Consider the following 18,150-nt stretch of genomic DNA (forward strand, 5'->3'; position numbering starts at 1 on the left):
TTCGAGCATGCGCAGTTTACCTACTGGTTGAGGAAAAGCACCTGTCGCTAAAGCCAAACTCTGGTGGGGTTTTTACGTTCTGGACTTGGATTGTAGTAGTACGTCATAGCCACAAGAGGCCAAGAATGATTCATATCCGTTACCATCGGCCTATTCTTACATGTCAAATTTACTGACGAAATCTAAAGAAATTAGGCTTGAGGGTGGACAAATTCATGGAGGTTTTGGACCTTGCAGGAACAAATTTGAAATGGAGTGGAAGAAAATAACGTAGTTACTAACGAGCAGCGCCCAAAATTTAAGTTAAAATCAATGAACCGCAACTGCTCGTGGTAAAACGTTACCTGCCACTCAGTTGAACTTACCGCAAGCGTAAAAGTATTGCAAATTAAAAAGAAAACTCTTTTTAATACGTCTCCCTCAGGGAACAAAATGAACTATACAAACACTGACGACAGGAGTCAAGAGTTTAGAAAACATTTTATTATATCGAGGGACAGGCTGTCAAAATGGCTTGGATGAAAAGACAGGTTTAAGTGAAAGCATGTAAAAAATAAAGCAGCTTTTGTTTGCTCTGTGGGAGCGTTGAAGCAGAAATATGTACAGAGAAAAAAAAGGTCCAAAAAATGTATCAAAAAAATGTAAGACACGTTCCTTGAAGTGGAAAAAGAGGGGGGGGGGGGGGGGGGGGGCAGTACGGTTAATTAATAAATGACGTCAATAAACACTCACTGTTGTCATTTCTTCATGTTTTTGTACAACTCCGCTTGGCATCATCGGATGGATTTTAAAATTAATACAAAAAAGAAGGCAAAAGGCAGATACACTTCCAATGTGCTGCACTTTTCAAAAAGTATACATTGAGACTTCAGCTTTCAACGAGCAGGGAACCGACATGCATTACGTTGGAAAACAGGGCTGGGGAAGCTTTTGGAAAAATAATGCACGGTTGGGCCGCTGCCGCAAAATGTTCTGGCGTATGCCCCGAGTTCCCCACCCCGCCGGGTCAAAAGGGGTCCCGAAAAAGCTGCAGAACATAAGTGAGATATGTACATCGGCTCTCTAGCACCCCCTGTCAGATTAAGCCTTCCTCACTGTTGAACAGTATTTGAAAGGTGACGTATTGTAGAATTGTCTAGAAATAAGTCTCTGGCACGCTTAACAACGCGTTGTGACATTAAACCGAGCAAATATTTTGCCATCTCAGAAATTTCTGAAAACATGTCTGACTGCGTCCTTCTGTATAAAACGTCTCCTTTAAAACGAGGCAACTTCTTCGCAATGGGGGTTCTGCACGCACGATAAAAATCGTATAATATATGCAATTTTTATCCAGCAAAATCCCGTTTTCAAATGGATAAAACACGTTGTGACCCGAGTCACAGACTTCCGAGGAAAATTCAGAATACAATCAAATCAGATCCGTTTTGAGCGGCACATAGTCGAAAACTGCCTGTGAAAAATATTTCACACCATAAATGTAATATAGTTTTCTATATCATAAAGGTTGTTGATTGAAAATGTTTCTGCTTAATAAAATAGTCAATTTGTCAGTTTCACTAGAATTCTCTTTTTGTCAATCTACATAAATTAGTTACAAAATATTAGTTATTTTCTCTCTCTATGGTTACATGACATAGGGAGAAATACAATAAATGCCATAATTTAGAGATTTTTTTTTAAAAGGGAGATTTGACAGTTTTCTTGCTCGGCTTCCACAGCTCCATTTTTATTGCCAAAATAATGAAATAACCGTTGAGATAATAAGTTAATCAGCAAATAGATATTAAATATTTTCCTGATGGCCTTTTTTTTCCGATAAGGATTCCTAAAAAAAAAAAAAAAAGAAAAAATGTGAATGAGGACGATTGCACTTGACGGTTGTGAAAGAAAGGAAAGCACAGTGCTTCTCGAGAGGAAAATAAATATGAATCCTTGCAGGAAATAACTTATGACAAAAGGCAAAACAAACAAAAAAAAACAGTACAGCTTTGAAATCATTTAAGCCAAGAGTCGATAATTTAACAGTTGAACCCCACGCGACCAAAACGATGCCTTTGATAAAGTGCTGATCGAACGGGATTTTTTTTTTTTCCATTTTCTTGTACCATGCGAACCTCTCGGGAGTCCGCTAACTTTGTGATTCCACGCAAAAAATTTGATGGGGTCCGAGAAAGGCAAAAACCGTCGCAGCAATGGCCTCCGAAAAGCCAGAACAAAAGAATCCCTGAGGTGCACATTCGGCTGTGTTGTTACAGCTCCTTCCAGTTCTCGTTCGTGGGTTTGGTTGAGAGTTCTCTCAGTGTGTTTTGGTGTCGGCGGGCCTTCACGCCAGCGCCCAAAGGCGACTTTGGACTTTAGGCTAAGAAGGAGATCACGGCATCCTCCAAACTCCGACGTGTTCGACCAAGCATCTTCCTCCAAATTTGACACTAAGTTTGGGATATTGGGCTTTGGGGTGAACCCAAATGGCTCTAGAACCATTACAATGTTCTGGTTCAGCACAGCCCAAGCTGTTTGTATGTCAAACTTTGACGGACTCCATTACAGACAACTTGATGGCTTCCTCCAACATCTGATTGTCCGTAAAGGCGGGAGGCGGCTCGGGGACGGACTCCGAGAGGCCGATGAGGGACTCTAGGAGGCAGGTGCCCGGATCGCCAGACGCTGGCAGGCTCGGGTAGCTCGGCAGCTGGAAGTGGAAAAAGTTGTCCATGTGCTCGTACTCCTTAAGCGAGTTGTAGAGTGAGCTGGGGCCGAGGCAGGGGAACCCGTCGAAGAACTCCAGGTCCGACTCGGAGGACAGGCTCAGGTCCATGTTGTAGCTGGCCGAGCGGTCCACGGTCGGCGAGGGCGTGTGCGGGACACCGTCGCAGTTGAAGAGTCCGTTGCCCTGGTTAGCGTTCTCGTCCAAAAGTTCTGACCCGGTCCGATTGACCAACGGCACCGCGTTGTCGTTCTCGTCAGCAAAGTCCGCCATGCTGAAGCTGCCGAATATCTCAGCCGTCGTGGCTGCCTGCCGGGGACACGAGTCCTTCTCGGCGGCGTCCCCGTTCCCAGCCTCGTTGAAGCTGAGGATGCGGCTCAGGCCTTTCTCGTCCACGTCCAGCGGAGTGCGCCGCCTGCACGGGCTCCCGCCACCCTCGGAGTCGTCGCTGTGGCCGGACGAGTCCGACAAGTCCGTCATGTCGCTGCTGCAGCTGTTGTCGCCGGCGGACACCAGCTCCGAGCCGAAGGGGAAGGAGCGAGCGGGGGGAGCGGCCATGGCATCTGTCGTCTCTACCGCTGCCTCCTCGCCTCCGTACTGCTCCTCCAGTCGCTTCTCCAGCTCCAGCTTCATGATGGTGTGGATGTAGTGCGTCTGCACCCGGGTGGAGTTGAACTCAATGCGGCCTTGCGTGTTGCCGCAGCCGTCCTTGGTGCAGCCACACGGGAACGACGAATGGTCCATCTGAGGGAGGAAGAACCCATTACTCCTTAGCTACTACGTGACTTGTCCAAAAGAAGCCCACATTCTGAATGTTCCTCAAAGGTTCTCTTACCTGACACTTGATGCCAGCCAAGCTGCAGCCGCACGTTTCGGGCTCGCAGAAGCCTTGACAGTCGCAGCCGCAACGCTCCCTGGAGATCCGCAGCTCGTGCAGCTGTCTCTTCTCCTCCTTGTCGACCTTCTTAACGCCGGCGGCTTTCAGCAGAGCGTAGCGCTGCTTGGACGGGTACGGCTGGAGGAACGAGCCCTCCTCCAGGTCGGAGCTGCTCACGTCCACATCCCGCTCGGGGATGTCGTCCACCGTCAGCCGCTCGGCCTCTTCGCTGTCTTGGGTTCCGTTCTTGGTCAACTGCAGAAGACACGATTGGTCAAAGGGAGACCCAAACCCTCAAATCTGAGTCTGGGTCTGTGTCTTCACTCACCTTTAATTTAAGAGCCCCCAGCTTCTCCTCCCGTAGCCGGTTGAGCAGTTTTTCCCGGCGCAGCAACCGCTGCTCGGCGGCGAACTCGGTCAGCGTGTACGTGCGGTGCGCGCTGTGCCGGGGCGTCATGCCCAGGGTGCACCCCCCTCGGCTGGGTACACTGGTGAAGCCCTGGCACCGTGGGAAGAAGAAGACCGTCACTTGGTCAAAGGTGACATTGCTCCGTCGCGCCCGCTTGGATTTCTTGAGGATGGATGTCGCTGCGGAGGGGAGGAAGAAGAAATGGATTTGGTTTCCTCTTTTCTTTTTTTGCATGCACTGCTTCTGCGTGCCACTAGAGGTTGGAATATCCCTGCATTGGAATTTACAAGCGCCTAGTAAAAAGGACGCGCCTCTGATTCATTGTTCTGCTCTTTCACAGAGCCTTATCGGCCACCCAATTAAAACATGAATTGGAGTGCATTTACGTCCCGTAAAAGTGACGCCACCGTGAAAAATTATCCGCTCGGCTTTGTTGCATTGTGCACAATGAAAAATCAACTGAGGGAGAGGCAGGGGGGTTGTCGGGCAATCCCTGCAAGATGATGAGATTCCCACGAAACAGTGCCAGAACAGGACAATGCTCAAAGGTACACGTGCACACAATGGAAGAACAACTATTGGACGGTTCTTAGAATTTCCACGTCTTCCAACAACAACCCCCCCCCCCTCCCCCCCAACTCGGAAAGTGCCATGTGTCCACATGTGCTGGCTATATATATTTAATTGTTATTTAATGGCAGAGTGGGACAGAAGGTGGGAACATTTGCGAAGGCAATCCCTAGAGGGTCCTTAATCTCGGCTCTAGTAGCTGAACTAATGAGCACCTTTGCCATATTCTCCACCTCCTTTGCTACGACATCAATCTGCTCCCCCAAGTTTGTGTTTGCACGCCTTCTCCTCCGCATCCCACGCCCCGCCGGGCCTCTTTCAGCACCTGTGCTGGGTGCGCGCCCAGCCCCTTCCTTCGCACAACGGCCCGTGTGTTCCCCAGCGTTCTGGCAAGTGGCCATCGCTGCTCTTCCAGGAAACCTCATTTGCCACCGTCGCCTATAGCAGAGGTCGCCGAGCTTTTTGGCCAATCAGGTTTCAGGTCCAAAACATATTTGGATGGGCAAGGGTCAAAACAACTAATGGCTTGCAACCAGTTGTCCTGGAGGAATCGCCGTGTGAAGGGATAGGGTCCTTTGGCCTGCTTTAAGAGCTATTTGAGTGTTTCATGAGCTGCCAGCAGACCAAATTCCTTCAGCTCTCTCCCTGTTCTGTGGGTTTTTATTATCAGAGCCTCAGCGCAGCCGTAAAAACACAACATATTTTCCGTCAGCCAACTTGACTCACTGTTGGAATGCGTTGCCGGGGAGCCGGGGTTGCTAGGGGTGGAATCTAGGGTGTCCGAGTAGCAGCTCTCGCCCTCCGAGTCCCAGGCGGAGCAGGCGGACGAGACCGAAGAGGGTGAGGGCGACGAGTAGCACAGGTCCTCGCCCACCTCCTGGAACTTCCTCTTGAGAAGCCCGCTCATGGCGCTTGCGTGGACGATCTGTGGACACAAAATGGCGTCAATGGAGAAGTATAAGCTGCATGCTTCAAAATGTTTCCACAAAATTGAGCTAATAATAAAAATGCCTCTCAGTAGGTTTCATTTTTCTGTATTGAAGATAAAAGAAAAGATTTAAAATGACTGTAAAAGCCATGCTAATTTCCGCTAGCCTATTTATGGAGTTACCCATTGCATTTTAGCATTAAGCTCATGGACAAACAGTGGGGGAAATAAATATTTGACCCCTTGCTGATTTTGCAGGTTTGCCCTCTTACAAAGAATGCAACAATCTACTATTTTAATCATACGTACATTCTAACAGTGAGAGACAGAATCCCAAAGAAAATTCCAGAAAATCACATCATATGAATTTATAAAAATTGATAACCGACTGATGACGAAAAACAAGTATTTGAACCCCTGGACAAACAGCATGTTAATATTTTGTCGGAAAGCCATTATTGGCCAGCACAGATGTCAAACGATTTTTATAGTTGGTGACAAGCTTTGTGCACATTTCGACAGGGATGTTGGCCCACTCCTCCCTGCAGACAGCCTCCAAATCATTCAGGTTCCGAGGTTGTCGCCTGGCAACTTGAATTTTAAGCTCCCTCCAAAGATTTTCAATTGGATTCAGGTCTGGAGACTGGATTGTTGATCTGCACAAGGCTGGGATGGGCTACAAAAGAATCGGAAAGCAACTTGGAGAGAAAAGATCAACTGTTGGTGCAGTTATCAGGAAATGGAAGAAGCACCACACCACCGCCAACCTCCCTCGGTCTGGGCCTCCACACAAGATCTCACCTCATGGGGTCTCCCTGATCATGCGAATGGTGAGGAATCATCCCAAAACCACAAGGGGGGAACTGATGAATCAACTGAAGGTAGCTGGGACCACAGTTACAAAAGAAACGGTTGGTAACACACTACGCCGTCATGGATTGAAATCCTGCCGCGCACGCAAGGTCCCCCTGCTCAAGAAGAAACATCTACAGGCCCGCATGAAGTTCGCCAATCAGCACCTGGACGACTCAGAAGAGGCCTGGAATAAGGTGATGTGGTCAGATGAGACCAAAATAGAACTTTTTGGCCTCAACTCGTCGTGTTTGGAGGGCAAAGAACACAGAGTACAACCCAAAGAATACCATCCCCACCGTCAAGCATGGTGGTGGCAACATCATGCTTTGGGGGTGCTTTTCAGCCAAGGGGACGGGACAACTCCATCGTATTGAGGGGAGGATGGACGGGGCCATGTATCGTAGAATTCTGGACCAACATCTCCTTCCCTCAGTGAGAGAGCTGAAGATGGGTCGAGGATGGATATTTCAGCACGACAACGATCCTAAGCACACCGCCAAAGCAACATAAGAGTGGCTGAAGAAGAAGCACATCAAGGTTCTGGAGTGGCCTAGCCAGTCTCCAGACCTGAATCCAATTGAGAATCTTTGGAGGGAGCTTAAAATTCGAGTTGCCAGGCGACAACCTCGGAACCTGAATGATTTGGAGGCTGTCTGCAGGGAGGAGTGGGCCAACATCCCTGCCGAAATGTGCACAAAGCTTGTCACCAACTATAAAAACCGTTTGACATCTGTGCTGGCCAATAATGGCTTTTCTACAAAATATTAACATGCTGTTTGTCCAGGGGTTCAAATACTTGTTTTTCCTCATCAGACGGTTATCAATTTTTATAAATTCATATGATGTGATTTTCTGGAATTTTCTTTGGGATTCCGTCTTTCACTGTTAGAATGTACATATGATTAAAATTATAGATCGTTGCATTCTTTGCAAGTGGGCAAACCTGCAAAATCAGCAAGGGGTCAAATACTTATTTCCCCCACTGTAAGTTGCTAATGATAATGGCAACGATTAATTAATGTCAGACCCGATAAAATAACACACTCATTTCTCCCCTAACCAACAAAGAGGACAATTCAGCCACGTTGCAGGAAAAAAAAGCTTCAGCTCCGAACACGTTTGTCAATACGCTGTGGTCGCCCCGTGCTTTGCCCATGTGAGTCCACGAGTGCTGCCTGCTAGTGTTGCCACGTGAGTGAACGATTCGTTCAAACGGACGAATCATTTTAGTGAACGAGAGGTGTCGGTAATGCCCATTGAAGCTGGTGCCACCTCGCCGTAAAATAAAAGGAAGAAGAAAATGACGTAACTTCCCGAACGAGTCGTGAATTGCATTTCCCGTTCACCAACGGACGAATCTGTGAGTGAACGAATCAGTGAGTGAGTGATTCGCATTTCCAGTTCATCGCGAGAACGGATCAGTGAGGGAACGAATCCTGACTTTCCTGTTCGCGAACGAGTCATTGGGTGAACTGCCTTTCCGTGCATCACCGGATCAGTCAGTGAACGTGTTGCGTCTCCTAGAGTAAACTATGTAAGCCAGAATGTAGATTTACGATTTACTTATTGTAGGTTTTAAATAACATGTATGCATATATATGCCTAAATATTGTTATCCAATATATCGACTGCAGTTTCACATTAGATTGCTGGTTTGAGATGTACTTTTATTATTATTATTATTATTATTATTATTATTATTATTATTATTATTATTATTATTATCATTATTATTATTATCATTATTTTAATAAACATTTATGTTATAACTTGTCTGGTGTTTTATTGCTTAATTTTATATTCGCCAATCAAAACATAAAAATCAGACATTTGGTAAACTGCTTTATATGACAATATGTATGTGTTTTAGGTGGTTATAATGGCATAGCGGCAAAGCTGTCTGTCACTCATTCGTTCGCGAACGACCAATCAGCAGCGAGTGATAGATGGAGGCGGGACTTTACGAATCAGTGACGTATTTTCCCGTTCACGAACGAGTCAGTGACGCAACTTCCCGTTCACGACCGGGTGAGCGACTGTTGCCAACGAATCAATGTGTAGGTGTTGCATTATAGAAAGAAATGTGTTATTATAATAATTGGGGGGGGGGTGTAGTTGTATTGTTTGATGTGGATGGGTTGTTTCCACGGGATGTTGTGTGTAAAAAAAACAAAAAAACAAAGAAAAAACAAAAAAAAAACGGATCAGCGTGTGTGTGGGGGAAGACGATTCGTTGAACGATTCGTTTGAACGAATCTTTTGAGTGAACTGAATCTTTAGAATCAGTTCACTCAAAAGATTCACCTAAAAGAACTGGAATGTACATCACTGCTGCCTGCAGCTAGTCAGCCACAGGAAGTAATCAATCATCCCTCATTTGCATAAGTCAACAACGAGCCAACCCCTTCACCCCTTCAAAAACATGCCATCAAAAAGCATCGATTAGAAGAAATGCCACCCGAGTTTGGCCTTCCCCATCGCGTATTCTCGTGACATCTTCGCAGACAAAGAAGTCCGCTTCCTCTTGGAAGATGTTGCGTTGCGCCAGCCTGCCCGCCGTGCGTGCGAGCGAGCGTGCGTTCAGCGCTCCCGTGATAGGGACTGCTGCCTCAGCGATAAAAACAATCAGTCCTTTGAGAGGCGCACACATGCACATGCGGGTAAAAAACAAAAAAAAAAAACAACATGCACAAAAAGAGCTCTTGATGAGGGAAGGCCATTTCTTTACTTTTAAAAATTATTCAAATACTGCTATTATTGATGTCCAAATGTGCATATTGACTAAATTTGAGCAAATTTTAGTCTCAATGTGAATAGGAACATTTAAGCAGTACACATATGTGCAGTGGCGGAGCTAGAATTTTTTTTATCCTGGGGGGGCAAGGGTATTGCAAAAGGTCTGCAATTCTGCCTATAAGATATTTCCCTATTTCTGAAAGTCAATTATCTAGCCTTGCACTTGGGGGTCCATGGAATTTTACAGTGTATAGAAGAAGGATGCTTTGTTGTCGGTATGTGGTGTAAACGAAAGACTGGAATGTGGTAGGTTGACCTCGACGGGAAGTGAGGGGAGAGGAAAGCAGTTTTTTTTTTTTTTTTATGACGATCCATAAAGCCGCCGTTTGACGATGTCTTCGGAGTGGCGTCTTAATCACTTACAGCTGATTTTCAAATGGCGTTTCGGCGAACATTTTTATTATTTTTGGATGGGGGCATACTTGTAATTTTGCTTATTGTTTAAAAGCAGAGTGATTTTCAGGGGATAATTACAGGGTAAGCATTCGCGTGGCACGTTAAATGTCGGTTCTCCAGCGTGGCGGCTATTAAGACAAAGCCAAGCCGGGCCTGTTGAGAGGCCTGTCGAGAGGCCTGTCGGGAGGCTGGCAGATTGCGAGCGACCTTGGCGTAAGCGGGCGGCTAAACTAGATTCTCCCCGTGAGTTCCAAGAAGAGTGTGACCTGCATACCGCCTGTGTCTTATCAGGACGTGTTATGCAAGTGTCAGTGTTGCACCTGGCGGGGAGGGGCGCCGCGCTGGGGAGCATCCACGGGCATTTAGATTCACGCCTATGCACAAATCTGCCGTTTCAATGAATCTGACGTGATTATGAGAAGAACATGCAAGCCCGGGATTCAAACCCAGAACTTTGAGAGGTGGGCGCGCTAACCATTAGTCCACAGTGCATCAAGACGGAAAAGGGGGAAACAAAAAAGGGCAGTCGACCCTCTGACAATGCTAAAGTAGATAGTCAAGGGCAGGAGGCTGACAAGCCATGCAGGGGGGCTTCCCATGCTGAATGAATCACCTTGCGACAAACAAAGACCACCTCGATACCAAAGAAAAGCTAACCACACCATACGAGCTTGTGCCTAATCGAGAGAAACAAACTAAAATGGCAAAAAAAAAAACAATGCTTTGAGGTGTCCTCCAGGGAGAGCAGAGCGCCGGCTAAGCATAGTCTTTTTAATTAAAAGCTGCAGTGAGCCAGAAGGGAGACAGGAGGAGGAGGAGGAGGAGGAGGAGGAGGAGGAGGGTTGGTGGTGGTGTCAGAAGTGGGTCATTGTCTCTTGACTGCAGCCTACCTGACACATTGATTTGCTAATCCTGTTCAACGGGCAGAAACAATGGCGAGAGGTTAATCCTAGTTTGTGGTCAATGTGGATCTGCCAGAAAAGAAGACAACAAGGCTGCTATTGCTCATTTGTAGTATGATAAGAAAATTATTATTATTTATAATGAAAAAATAAATAAAAATCAAGTGTGGCAGGACACGGTGGGCTCTCCTGAAGGTAATCAGTGCCTGGAGTGGCAGCACTGCACGCCGGCGTCTCCCCGCATTGAATTATGCATCGCTGTCATTCCATCAGTGGCGGGATAAAAAGGGATGCGCACACTCGGGGAAAGATAAATCTCCCACCTCGGGAAGATTTGTCACTAAAAGGCACAACGCAGATCCAATCGAGAGGCACGCCATGTCAGCCCCACCCGATGACATTAGCCGCGCTTTGTCGCTACGGCTGCTCGAAATTAACAACACCTACGGAAGTCTCCAAATGATCATCCTGATGGATTATCCTGCCGTGTGTTAAGAATTGTTTCCTCTATTATCATGGCTGACAATCACAAAATGCTAAAGTAAGTTAGCGATACACAGCAACTCGCGTGCAAGTTTAATTCGGGAGCACGATTGATCTGATGGGCCGACAAGACAGTTTGACTTTGCCCCCTTTGTGCTGCCTTGTTCTGCCCTTTTGTAGCTGATAACGATAAAGTGCGTGCAAGCGTGTGTGTGTGTGTGTGTGTGTGTGTGTTGGGGGGGCACTTATCTTAGCCGGTTGAGAGCATTTACATGGCAGACTGACAACCCGGCACAGTCTCTGTCTGTCTTACTGTCTAACTGAGTGGGCGAGTGCTCATAAAATGTAGTAATGATGAGCCCGAATGTGTGTGTGTGTGTGGGAGGGGGGGGCGTGTGTGTGTGTAAACATGTCAAGGCAGGTTGGAACTCAAGGCCCCGGGGCACCCCACCTCTCACTTCGTCACAAGGAAAGACGGCAGCCAAATTCTTCGAAATGACGGGAGGCCAAATTCCTCAGACTCTTCTTACCCAGCGATAAAATTAAGTCTACTTAGCGACAACATCGGCGATAAAACTAGCAATATAGGCAATTATGACGGTTCTTATGGATGGTGTAAATTACTTACAGCAGACACCCCCCCCCCCCCCCCCACACACACCCCAAGAGCAAATGGGAGGGCGGGGCTACTACATTGAGGTGTGACCAATATAATTTCAAAGTTTTTGCTCTGGTGTCATTCCCATCGAGGCCCGCCAGAGAAACATTCTGTTCCCCTGCCTCAACCCGTGGCACCGCTTTCCAAAAAGGAGAGGTACTGGGAAAAGGGAGGGAGCACAGCGCAAAGCAAATAAATAATGTCATGTCTCCAAAGCCGCAGGAATTCCATCTCTGGCAGCGGCGCCGCTCTCGCTGTAAAGGAGCTCAATCGAACACAGATGTGGGCTTTTTTTGCTTCTTCCCCGGGCTCGGATAGTCCGACGCGGTACCGGGCGAGGGCGCATGCGGGACACACCTGACTGGGGAATTAACAGCACGTGCAGCTCACATGCTGCCTTTAAGTCGGGAGACAGTTCTGATTCATCATTTGTCAACCCAGTGAAACTTTCAAACTTCAATATTAGGGATGTGCCACACTTTTTCAAACCGATATCAGTGGGAGAATTCACCGATACCAAGTTCCGATACCTGTCGTATTTTTGATATACAAAATTTAAAGACACAGGTGATGATTTGCTGATGTGTCGAAATGACACCATAGTGCCACCTACTGCCCAGGAGGACAAATGTCAAACTATGAGAAATTCCATTTTTCAAATCAAACAAAATTAATTGAGATTTACATGTAAAAAATCGATTTGAGGAGAAGTTGAGCCTAAATGGGACGAAGCAGATGGAAGCAAGTTGCTGTGTTGAGGGTGGGTGGGCAAGGGGGGGGGGGGGGGGGTGCTGCGGAGATTCCTTTCAGCCGGCCCCCTTCCCCTCCCCTCCTGTTTCCAAAGCACAAAAGAGAGGGGGCATTCTGCGTGAGCGAAATGAAGCAAGGCAACCTCGCTTGAACCCAACACTGCTACTGCAACCACTCAACGTAAGCGTGTGCTCATCGAGATGGTTGCCAGGCGGAATTCATCTTTTGTCAGGAATTCGTGACAGTGTTCAATCAAACATAAATAGACAACGTGTAGTGCAACCTACAGAGGCACTGTTGGCTGAGTCAAGTGCAGTTTAAAGCAAAGTCCAGATATACCGATAATCGCACAGAGTGCGCGTTGCTGCCCCCTTTTGGTCAAAGTAGGTAAAAGCCCTGTTATCAGATTTCTGTAAAAGATTATCCTGACCGATTATCCTGCGGTGTGGGGTGTGTTAAGAGGAGTTTTTTCTCAACCTGTTTAATGTTTAAGAGACACTTGTCTGTGCTATGCTTCACATTTTAAAAATTGGTATCAATAACAATCTGTATGTGTGTACCTTGCTTAAATAATCCCAATATAATGACAAACGCGATGAGCTGAGCCAACACCTGCTGTATATAATTGTCTAAAAACTCCCTTACTGACTATCTCATGGACCACTTTTGGAATGTTCTCTGGGACCAGCAGTGGTGAGGGAACCACAGTTTGAATACCACAGCAAGCATTGTCATAATGCAACAAATTCCCCATATTGGACCAGACGAGCTACTTGCTGAGCATTCTGGAGAAAGTGGAGTGTGTGTGTGTGTGTGTGTGTGTGTGTGTGTGTGTGTGTGTGTGTGTGTGTGTGTGTGTGTGTGTGTGAGTGTGTATGTGTGTGCGTGCGCGTGTGTGCGTGTGTGCGGGTGTGTGTGTGTGCGTGGTGGGAGTAAAAGCACAAGGAATGGAAGCTGTGTCAGTAAACAAAGGATCATTCTCCTCCCGTGTGTATGCATGTGTGTGTGTCATTCCAGAAAGCCTGATTTCCAAAAATGATCCGAGTGAGGTCGCGCTAGAGACACTTTTAAAAGTCCTCTCCAGTCTCCACACACACACGCACACACACACGCGCGCGCGCACACACACGCACGCACACACAATGAGGCTACAAACTAAGGCAGAATCCACAATTAAAGAAAGCAAAACCCGCGTGGGGTTTCACGATAAATAAAACTGGGCTATAAAATCAAACGATGGTGCCAATAAAGCAGAACAGTGGAAGGTGGGGGAATAATGAAAGGGAGGAAAGCTAAGTGGTGTTTTTTTTTATTCTTAAATGCCTTTTTTAAATGGCAGGAATCACGCGGGGCCGCCGTGGGTCGTGTGCAGGTGACAGCGCCGGTGTCAGCTTTAGTGCCTTACGCGTGGGCAAAAATAACGCATAATTTATAGTAGTCCGATTATTAAAACATGCAATCATCTCACGGATTGAGTTTGGATTTGATGCACCTCTGACGTTAAAATAAAAACTCACCCCTTTTATCCTACTGACTTTAACAAAAAGAAAAAAAATCCACACGTGACATATTTGCGCACGTTAAAGCACGCACGTTACATCCAGTACAATGAAAGCACTACTCACCAGCAAGTGTCTGACTGTCCGATCAGCATGAGTGGCAAATGATGGGATTAATCCGAATGGATTCTTCGTGAGAAACCATAAAGCGGATCGTGGATGGTTGACTGTCCGATTCTCCCCACGGACACGAAGATGTTCACCCGGTCGGTTCCGCGGCTATTGTCTGCCTTGGTGCGGTTCGAGCGCGTCCTATTCTGGAGCACAGCAGCGACTAGTTCGGGCTCTCTCTCTCTCTCTCTCTCTCTCTCTCTCTCTCTCTCTCTCTCTCTCTCTCTCTCTCTCTCTCTCTCTCTCTCTCTCTCTCTCTTTCTCTCTCTCTCTCGTCAGTGGAAAACTCCCTCCCGGCGTGTGGCTGTGACGCAGGCCGTGACACACAGCAGAGGAGGCGGCCCACGCCGCTTCCTGCCTCCGCCTTCTCTCTTCCTCCTGCTGCGTGACTGTATTACGCGTAGCAGCTTGCAGGGGGGAACAGAAGGCTTGACATCATTGGGTGAGGTGGAAAACTCCCAAAAAAAGGGAGACACTAAAATCTTAACTTATTAAAAAGTACGCCATTTTTTTTTAAAAAAAGGCGAAGAGTATCACTGTGTACGGTAATCTTATTAAAACATACGACTACTGCAATATTACAACATAAACAAAATACAACTAGTTCTGAAAAATGTCACTTGTACAAACTGTTTGCTTGGAAACAATAGCACTTTGTTGTGCAATTACAACTTTTCTTATTAAAAAATATGACCTATTTACGTTTCCTACTATATTTCTCGAAAAAATAACACCTATTTTACTGTCTTTTTACGAAAAAAATAAAACTGTCTCAAACGTTTTTCTCAAAGTATAGTCTGAACTAAAGTTTTTACCAAAAGAATATGACTTTTTCAATCACAACTCTTTGCTTGGAAAAATTGAATTTTTGAATGATTACCAGTTTTCTAAAAAAAAAAAAATTACACTATTGTATGATGATAAAATTTGTCATGATTTTTTTCCTCTTACAATTACAACTTTTGTCCATCATTAAAACAACTATTTTCTTCTGACCACTTAACTGTTGAACACTATTTTTTTTTTTTGTTCTGTTCCAGACTTGATTTCAGTGCAATGCTGGAAGTGCTGAGTTACGTCACTTGTGAAGAGTGACGTAAGGCGTTTTGCAATAATGTGTGACTCAACTTCTTTCTACTGTAACAAAAACACCGACAGTCAGCTCCTTTGGTATGAAGAAGAATGAGAGTGCTTCTGTCGATTGCATTTTTTTTAAATGAATAAGACCATGATGAGATTTTGCAACTAAAAGCATCAAATTGAATTACATACAAACTGCAATTAATTCCAAGTGCACCCAAGTCGCTTTTTGTTTTTACCTGCCCGAGTTTATTTAACGTTCTGAGTCATTGAATGGAATGCGGGTAGGACTGTTCTCCACACACAAACACCCACACCCACCCCTTCTTACACCCTAGCGACTTTGCTTTCATTCCCAGTTGGCCCCAAATGCAGTGGCGGCAACGGGTTCTGCCAAAGTCAACACAGGTGCTCAGCTCCTGAGACTTGTGTACACGGAGTTATGTTAATTGTCTTGCTGCAAAGGAGAGGCGGGGGCTTATCTCACACTTGATGAGTTTTAGGGCCTTAATTATGACCCCGAAGCAGAATCGCCCACTCCCGGCCTCCACGGGAGGCCAGCCAAGCACATCCAGATGAGTGACAGCTTGAAGTATCCCATTCGTGTTTCTAAAACTCAATGATGTGAGCTTGTGTGAAAATCCTGGTGACAATTTGAGGTGTTCCAAACAGCCCTTCCCCCTCAAAATGGAAAGTTTTGGGTAAATTCTAGGGATTGTACTTTGTTCATGTGAAGCCCTTTAAGATATTATACACTGCTCAAAAAAATTAAAGGAACACTTTGAAAATACATCAGATTTCAATGGTGACAACAAAAATGTTGGATATCTATACTGATATGGACAGTTTAATGTCTCAGGAACAAAAAGATGCCACATCATTTGATGGAAATAAAAGTTTTCAGCCTACAGAGGGCTCAGTATATAGACACCCCAAAAATCAAAATGAAAAAATGATGTGGCAGGCTCGTCCATTTTGCCTAAATTCAATTTCTGCAACTCAAAATTATTTTCAATATCTTGTGTGGCCCCCACGTGCTTGTATGCATGCTTGACAACGTTGCGACATGCTCCAAATGAGACGACGGATGGTGTCTTGTGGGATGTCCTCCCAGATCTGTCTAAGGACATCAGTGAGCTCCTGTAAAGTCTGAGGAGCAACCTGGCGGCGTCTGATGGACTGAAACATTATGTCCCAGAGGTGTTCTATGGGGTTTAGATCAGGTGATTGTGAGGGCCATTCAATTGTGTCAATTCCTTCATCCTCCAGATACTGTCTGCATACTCCTGCCACATGAGGCCAGGCATTGTCGTGGATCAGGAGGAACCCAGGACCTACTGCACCAGTGTAGGGTCTGACCATGGGTGCAAGGATTTCATCCCGATACCTAATGGCAGTCGGACTGCCGTTCTCTAGCCTGTAGAGGTCTGTTCGTCCCTCCATGGAAATGCCTCCCCAGACCATCACTGACCCACCACAAACCGGTCATGCTGAATGATGTTGCAGGCAGTATAGCACTCTCCTTGGCTTCTCCAGACCCTTTCACATCTATCACAGGTGCTCAGGGTAAACCCGCTCTCATCTGTGAAAAGCACAGGGCGCCAGTGGCGGACTTGCCAATTCTGGTGTTCTATGGCAAATGCCAATGGAGCTCCACGGTGCTGGGCAGTGAGCACAGGGTACACTGCAGGACGTCGTGCCCTGAGGCCACCCTCGTGAAGTCTGTTTCAGACTGTTTGGACAGAGACATTCACACCAGTAGCCTGCTGGAGGTCATTCTGTAGGGCTCGGGCAGTGCTCAACCTGTTTCTCTTTGCACAAAGCAGCAGATATCGGTCCTGCTGATGGGATGAGGACCGTCTATGGCCCTGTCCAGCTCTCCTAGAGTAACTGCCTGCCTCCTGGAATCTCCTCCATGCTCTGGAGATTGTACTGGGAGACACATCAAATCTTCTTGCAACAGCACGCATGGATGTGCCATCCTGGAGGAGTTGGACAATCTGCTCAACTTCAGGAGGGTTAAGAAATTGCCTCATGCTCCTAGTCGTGATAATGACTAGCTAAAGCCAACACTTGTGGAATACCAGTTAAAAAAGATCAAGAGGGAGGAACTTGAAATAGCCTCCACCTGCAAAACCAGTCCTGTTTTGGGGACCATCTCGTTGTTGCCCCTCTAGTGCACCTGTTGTTAATTCTATTAACACCAATGCAGCTGAAACTGATTAACAACCCCCTCTGCCGCGTACCTGACCAAAACCTTATCAGAAAAACCTAACTGAATTCATGCCATAAAAAAATGTTCCTTTAATTTTTTTTGAGCAGTGTACAAATAAACTTGACTAGCCTGAAATATGCTAACATGTAACAATGTTAGCATATGTGCTCGTAATGCTTCTCCAGCAAAAAGTGTCCAGGACTCATTTCCAGAATGTCCTTAGGGATCAATAAAGTACAAACCTTGCTAACGTGACGCATGGCATTACTGAAGGACTAGAAATTCTATAGAATTAAAAAAAAAAATCTTTTGTGAATGAGTGGTTAGCTATATTTCGCTACAAAACGCTATCGCCAACTACTGGCCTGGCCTGCACATTCCAGCCTGATTTTTTTTTTTTTTTGCCCTCTTAGGTCACTCAAAAAAATTTCAATTGGGTTGAGGTCTGGGGACTGAGATGGCCAATGGAAGATCTTGATTCAGTATCTAGTCAACCAGTTCTACAATTTTTATTCCACGTTAAATGATGAATGTGAAGTGATGTGCTCGTGTCTGAGCGTCCAGACAGACTCCACCCATGCAGTTTCCCCGACCGACTCACCGTCCACTCCCAAAGACACAACAATGAGCCACGCATGAAAACTCGTAGTCATCACTTGAAAATATTAACAATTAGCTCTCTGTCTCACAGAGCAACCAGACATTGGGATTTTCAATTCCGCTTTCAAGGCTAATTATAGCGACACATGTGCAGCAATGTTGTTTGGCTACTCGCATCCCCGCTGTGAGTTCTCCACATTGGTTTGTTTATTGAGGTGTCTTTGGCCAAGCCCTCCTCAGATAAACACGGAGTA

The 18,150-nt window shown here is 46.2% G+C and overlaps 1 protein-coding gene across 2 annotated transcripts; it reads right to left on the reverse strand.

Annotated features, from left to right (window-relative positions):
- Positions 1-468: 468 nt before the first annotated feature.
- csrnp1b (cysteine-serine-rich nuclear protein 1b) lies at positions 469-14,125 on the reverse strand. Of its 2 annotated transcripts, none has more exons than XM_088363088.1 (5): positions 13,957-14,125; positions 5,290-5,488; positions 3,913-4,172; positions 3,543-3,839; positions 469-3,451 (listed from the first exon to the last, which is right to left on the reverse strand). In XM_088363088.1, the coding sequence occupies exons 2-5, from the start codon at positions 5,468-5,470 to the stop codon at positions 2,525-2,527; spliced, it is 1,665 nt and encodes a 554-aa protein (XP_088219214.1). In that variant the 5' UTR covers positions 5,471-5,488; positions 13,957-14,125; the 3' UTR covers positions 469-2,524. The 2 variants fall into 2 exon arrangements, with proteins under 2 accessions (XP_088219214.1, XP_088219213.1); XM_088363087.1 differs by lacking the exon at positions 13,957-14,125 and adding an exon at positions 10,429-10,509.
- Between the last annotated feature and the right edge of the window lie 4,025 nt (positions 14,126-18,150).

Source organism: Syngnathus floridae, chromosome 20 (genome assembly GCF_059516105.1).
Source record: "Syngnathus floridae isolate MCC-2025c chromosome 20, RoL_Sflo_1.0, whole genome shotgun sequence".
Lineage (NCBI taxonomy): Eukaryota > Metazoa > Chordata > Actinopteri > Syngnathiformes > Syngnathidae > Syngnathus > Syngnathus floridae.